This window comes from Aptenodytes forsteri, unplaced genomic scaffold (assembly GCF_000699145.1).
Source record: "Aptenodytes forsteri isolate BGI_AS27 unplaced genomic scaffold, ASM69914v1 Scaffold76, whole genome shotgun sequence".
Classification (NCBI taxonomy): Eukaryota; Metazoa; Chordata; class Aves; order Sphenisciformes; family Spheniscidae; genus Aptenodytes; species Aptenodytes forsteri.
In genome coordinates this window covers 3076005-3081824 of record NW_008794444.1, presented here as the reverse complement: position 1 = coordinate 3081824, position 5820 = coordinate 3076005, and the positions used below count along the sequence as shown (strand labels likewise).

General features: G+C 60.8%; 2 protein-coding genes across 2 annotated transcripts in view; one reads left to right on the top strand and one right to left on the bottom strand.

Moving 5' to 3' along the window:
* ABHD12B (abhydrolase domain containing 12B) overlaps positions 1 to 2739 on the top strand; it is a 7272-nt gene extending 4533 nt beyond the window's left edge. The window contains exons 7-14 of the mRNA XM_009289899.1: positions 27 to 72; positions 164 to 293; positions 551 to 591; positions 885 to 964; positions 1217 to 1299; positions 1868 to 1946; positions 2115 to 2239; positions 2602 to 2739. Coding sequence (XP_009288174.1) covers positions 27 to 72; positions 164 to 293; positions 551 to 591; positions 885 to 964; positions 1217 to 1299; positions 1868 to 1946; positions 2115 to 2239; positions 2602 to 2623 — 606 coding nt within the window. The 3' untranslated portion in view covers positions 2624 to 2739. The remainder of the gene's footprint in view (positions 1 to 26; positions 73 to 163; positions 294 to 550; positions 592 to 884; positions 965 to 1216; positions 1300 to 1867; positions 1947 to 2114; positions 2240 to 2601) is intronic.
* PYGL (glycogen phosphorylase L) overlaps positions 2573 to 5820 on the bottom strand; it is a 21847-nt gene continuing 18599 nt past the window's right edge. Inside the window, exons 16-22 of the mRNA XM_019474782.1 lie at positions 5613 to 5775; positions 5441 to 5499; positions 4978 to 5119; positions 4609 to 4816; positions 4395 to 4529; positions 3727 to 3793; positions 2573 to 3502 (exon numbers count right to left, since the gene is read on the bottom strand). Coding sequence (XP_019330327.1) covers positions 3314 to 3502; positions 3727 to 3793; positions 4395 to 4529; positions 4609 to 4816; positions 4978 to 5119; positions 5441 to 5499; positions 5613 to 5775 — 963 coding nt within the window. The 3' untranslated portion in view covers positions 2573 to 3313. The remainder of the gene's footprint in view (positions 3503 to 3726; positions 3794 to 4394; positions 4530 to 4608; positions 4817 to 4977; positions 5120 to 5440; positions 5500 to 5612; positions 5776 to 5820) is intronic.

Genomic DNA, 5820 nt, shown 5'->3' with positions numbered 1-5820 from the left:
ATGACACGGTGCCGCTCCTCTGACAGGCAATGGGAGCTGCTGACTTCCACATCCTGGCTCTCGACTACAGAGGTAAAGTCACCCCCCCCTGCCTCTCGCTGAGTGACCCCCCCAGGGCCAGTGTCCCACCCCAGGTCATGACGCCCAGCCGTGTCCCCCGCAGGCTACGGGGACTCCAGCGGGCACCCCACGGAGAGCGGCTTCCCCACGGACGTCCTGGCACTCTACGACTGGGCCAAAGCACGGAGTGGGAACAGCAGCATCCTCTTCTGGGGACACTCTTTGGGGACGGGGTAGGTGCAGGGCCGGGTGATGGGGCGGGGGATGCCCCGTGGGTGCCGGCTGATGCAGGAGCCCACAGCTGGTCCCCGGGCTGTGACGCTGCTGCCAGACCGGTGCCACCCGGGGACGGACCAAGGGGTTGGAGCAGCTCCTCGGTGGAGGCACCTGCAAAGCAAATCCTCATGTGCAAGGGGGGAGTCTGAGGGTGCTGTGCATCCCACCGGGGTGTCACGGCTGCCCCCCCCCACCTCCACCTCTCTTCTTGCAGGATTGCCACGAACGTGGCAAGGAAACTGCAGGAGGACCGAGGTAAGGGCCAGCGTGGCTGGGTTGGCCCTGTGCAGTGTCCCCCCGGGGCTCTGCATGTCCCTGGACAGATTTTGGGGGCCGCAGAGGAGCTGGGGAGCCCCGCTGCTCTCTGCTCGAGCATCTGGCTTGGCCCCCTCGGCGGGGACAAGTGGCCATCCCCATCCTCCTTAGTGGGATGGGGGGGGCATCTTGGCCTCATGGCTGCTCCTTGGGACAGGAGCGTGGCAGCAGCCCGGGGGGGGACAGCCCCCCCCCCCGCAGCCATGCCTGCTCTCGCCCCGCTCTGCCCTCAGGGGTCCAGGTTGATGCTGTCGTCCTGGAGTCGCCCTACACCAACATCCGTGAGGCGGCCGCCCACATCCCCATCACCAAGGTGAGCCCAGGGGCTCTGCCCGTGGCATCCCCCAGCAGCGATGGGTGGGGGGGCTCTGCCCCCAGGGTCCCCCAGTGGTGACGGGTGGGGGGGCTCTGCCTGTGACATCCCCCAGCAGCAATAGGTGGGGGGCTTTGCCCCTGGGGTCCCCCAGTGCTGCCAGCCCCAGCTGCCCGGGGTTCTCCCCCGGCAGGGGAAGGGTGCAGCAATCAAAGCCACGACTTAGCAACCCCCCAACTCTCTCCCTGGCAGATCTACCGCCAGTTCCCGGGTTTCGAGTACCTCATCCTGGACTCGCTAGCTCTGGGCAACATGTTCTTCCACAGCGACGAGAAGTGAGTGCCCGGAGGGACGGGGCGCAGCTGTCCCTGTGGGGCGGGCCGAGGAGGGGCGGGTTGGACATGTCACACCACGCAATCCCTGCGCTCTTATTTGTGTTTGCCCAGCTTACTCATGCTTTAAAAGTGTCTTTTTATTTGCATAATTTCAGATACCAATATTACTATTGAGCAAAGTCCACAAGCCAACATCCTTTTTTTGAGCACTGGGTGCTCGAGTCCCACCCACACTGCAGCGCACACACTGTGTGGCGGCAGGCTCCTTCCCCCTCCGTGTTTGTGGGCGCCTTTGCTAAAAGCCACCTGGTTTATGGGTGTTTTTGAAGCCCGAGCACCGTGTGTTGGGGGTTTAAGGTTGTTAGGGTGCTTGGTGCTGCCGTGCTGTGGGCATCACCCTGGGGCAATTCAGCTGCCCTTAGCCACCAATGGGCTGGGATGGCTCTGAAAGGCAGCACCTGGGCGGGGGGTCAGGGTTGCTGTGGGGGTTTTAGCAGCACCCAGGGAGGCTCCTGCAGGTCTGTTGGCTCCGGGGGTGACTCCTCAATGCTGTGCTTGCTGCCCGCAGCGTGAAGGTGCTGGCCTGCCCGCTCCTCATCCTGCATGCAGAAGATGATGCTGTGCTGCCTCCGCACCTGGGCCGCAAGGTGGGAACCACCATCGCCTCCGCGCGGGCTTTGACAGGGATGGGTGCTGGTTTAGCCCGTTTTCAGGGGGCTGAAGGGGAGAGAGAGGGGGTGGCTGGCCCCAGGGTGCTGGAAAGGGGTTTGGGGTCCCCTGTGCATGCCGCTAACAGTGCTCCCACCCCATGGCAGCTCTTCGAAACCGCACGCAGCGCCTACAAGGACAAAACCAAGGTGAAGTTCATTACCTTTCCTGAAAAGCTGGGCCTGGGCCATGACTACATCTCGTTCAACCCAGAGCTGCCCACACTGGTGAAGTAAGTGCTGCTCTGCAGAACTGGAGGGGGGGCCACAGAATGAGCCTTGGCCTCTTCTTCCATGGGTGCATCCTCCCCTGCTGCAACCGTGCAGGTGCCTTCCCCCTGCTCCTTCCCCTCCCTACGGTGCTTGCTGTCATCAATTTTTGAGCTCCAGTCACTCCTCGCTGCCCTGAGCCTGTCCTTGGCCCAGGTGTCATGGGGAGGTGGCCCCGGGGACAGCCCCCAGGCTCCTCTTTGCCCTGGGTGCAGGGATGCAGCTTTGCTCAGCTCAGACCCACAGCCAGGGATCAGAAACGGGGATCTCAAGCAGCACAGGACAGTCAATGATACAGTGTGAGATTTATTGCATCTTGTTACAGAGACTTCTTGAACATTAAGTGATGCCAGCTGCTGCATGCAGCAACCGCGAGCGCTCCCTCAAAGCCACACCAGGAACCCCTCATTGCACTGAACTTACTGCTGTACGTAATAAAAACTACTGAGAAACTTTCTAATTCGCCCACTGCCTCGAGGATGCTGCAAGGTTACTTGGGGGGTGGAGATACTGCTGCGATCTGGGTGCTGCTCCTGGGACAGGACCATGCGAGCGGTGGCCAGGAGCATCATATGGGGCAGTGGTGGGGGTACCCCAGCCTGACTGCAAACACCCCTTAACCCCCCCTGGCACTGATGCCTCAGGACTGGCAAGAGCTGCACCCCAAGTCCTGCTTCAGCATCGCCTGCAAGGGCTCAGATAGCTGTGGCCAGCTGGGCTTCCCCCCCTGTCCGTGAGCCCCAGCAGCTCCCCCTCTGCCCCCTCTTTCTGCGTTAGCATTGGTGCAAGTGAGCCCAGTCCCTAATTTTAGGCTTCAGCGAACAGCCCCTTGGACTCCAATGGCACTTTTATTTTTAGCACCTATGCAAGCAACAGGGCTACGTGGTTTTGCTTTCCGCACGACACTTACGTTATAAAAATGCTCCCCCCCTTCTCCATCCGTAGGAAAGCCAGCAGCAGCAGCATAGAGACTAAACAGCAGAGACAATTTTACAACACACACGCTCGTGTCCCCCGGCTCCGGCGGCTCTGTGCCCCTACGCCGCTGTGCCATTGGGGGTCTTGTCCTCAGCCACGTCCCGGGGCTCGTTGGGCGGCGGGATCTTCAGGTCGGAGGGCTCCACGTGCCAGATGTCCCGGGCGTACTCCTTGATGGTGCGGTCACTGGAGAACTTGCCAGCCGCCGCGATGTTCTTGATGACCATCTTGGTCCATGCCTTGGAGTTCTGCAAGGAGAGTGGTGGGATGGTGCGGCCGGAGGCTTGCACCCGTGGGTGCCATGTTGGCCCCGAGACTGGCTTTCAACCAGGGACCCCCTGCAGCAGCATAGCCAGGTGCCTCCTCGCCGGGAACCCATCTATGTGCACAGCCCCACCAGACCCCTTCTCCGGGATAGGATGTTGTGCCCCCAGCACAGCTCCCCCACCTCGCCCCCGGGGCTGGCACTCACCAGGTACAGCTCGCTGACCTTCTCTTGGCATTTGACATAAGCCTCATAGTCTGCAAAAAGTTTAAACCTGCAGCAGCAAAGAAAGGGGGGTTAGCGGTGGCAGAAACGCACAGGTGGGAGCGCGGCAGTGGCCGGTGGCCGCAGCGCACGGGGCTCAGGCTGCCAGATCCGGGGCTTCTTCAAACATGAGTGCTTCAGGCGAATTTGGCCTCCCCAAGCCCTGTTTGTACAGGGCCCTGCAAGCCCACGGGCGCTGCGGCGCGGGCTGGATGGGTGGCCCGGGAGGGGACACCCTGCCTGCATCAGCTCACTGGGAGAACATTTCCCCGGTGCAACCGCCCACGGCCCTTGGCTGCTTAGTGCTCTGGCCGGGAAAGCCCTTGAGATACCTAAAAGCATCTACCATCTGGCAAGGGCCGTGCACCCGAATGCATCTTGGCCATGATGTACCCCAGGCTTTAATGCAGCAAGCGTGAAGTGCTGCACGTGGAGAGCCTTTTGTACCCACGGAGCATCAACTGCTCGTCCACGTGCACAACGTTAGGGCCAGAAAATGGGACCTTATCAGCCAGAGGGTGGATGGTTGGTGCAGGGGGCTGCTCTGCAGAGGCACCAGGAGTTTGGTGGAGAGACCCAACCCAGGGGATGGATGGCATCCCAGGCCTCACCGGTCGTGGTGGAAGAGCATGTTGACCACATCTTTGAAGAGGTCAGGCTCCTTCGGGGAGAAGAAGCCACTCTTGATCTGGTCAATGGCTTGCTTCAACTCGGGGAGCTGGTCATAGTACTCCTGGGCATTGTACCTGGCAGGGAAGGGTTGATATGAGATGGTGCTGCTTCGGCTGCCTGTGGTAGCACCCCCGCAGCATCCCCAGCCCTCACCCTTTCCTATCCAGCTCCGTGACGTCCTCCACCCTCATGCCGAAGATGAACAGGTTTTCCTCTCCAGCCTCCTCGGCCATTTCCACGTTGGCTCCATCCATGGTGCCAATGGTCAGAGCTCCGTTCAGCATAAACTTCATGTTCCCCGTACCCGATGCCTCAGTGCCTGCCGTGGAGATCTGCTCCGACAGGTCGGTAGCAGGGATCACTGCCAACAAAACACATGGACACAAGGGGCTCACGGTGACCAGCTTTGGATTTGTATCCTGCTGAAGGACGTTAGATCTGCTGTCTCGCAGTGATGGAGCCATGGGCTGGTGAACAGCCACAGGGCAGACATTGCCCCACAGCGTACCCCACGTGGGCTACCTTTCTCTGCCAGCGAGACCCTGTAGTTCTCCAGGAAGATGACCCTCAGCTTGCTCCCCACAACGGGGTCGTTGTTCACCACCTGAGCCACAGCGTTAATGAGCTTGATGATCATTTTAGCCATGTGATATCCTGGGGCAGCCTAGGAGAAAAGGCACGGGTGAGCCTGGAGGGCTGGTGCCAGGGGCAGGCGAGGAGCACCCAGCTCCCACATGCCCAGGGAAGCACCCGCTCAGCCCTGCTCCCATCCCTCATCCAACTCATGGGTTCTGCCACCAAGTTTTTGGGGGCTTGCATGACCATAGGCAGCAGAACCTCGCTCGGGTTGAAGCCAGCAAGTGCTGCCTCAGGGCTTCCCAGAGGGCTTCGGGGACACAACCCCATGAGAACATCTGCATCCAAATCCCCTAGGGCATTTTCAGGGACTTCCTCCAAAATGCCTAAAACCCCTGACCCAACTTACCTTGCCCCCAATGATCACTGTCCTCGGCACAAACAGCTTCGCAGGATCCCTCCTGATGCCTGGAGAAGACAGCAGCGTGGTGTCACCCTCTGTTTTAGCTGCAACCCCGAGGGCTAGAGATGCTCGTGCCCCCCCAGGGCGGCCTGTCCCCTCGGGGCGTGCGGTGGCTTACGGTTGTACATGGTGATGACGTGCAGGCAGTTCATCAGCTGCCGCTTGTACTCGTGGATCCTCTTCACGTGCACGTCGAACATGGAGGAAGGGTTGATCTTCACTTTGTACTCCTTCTCCAGGTACAGCGCGAACTTCACCTTGTTCTCCTGGGTGAGGGCAGGGGGAGCACGTCAGCCCCCAGCCTGTGCTCCCCCATGCCCGTGCCC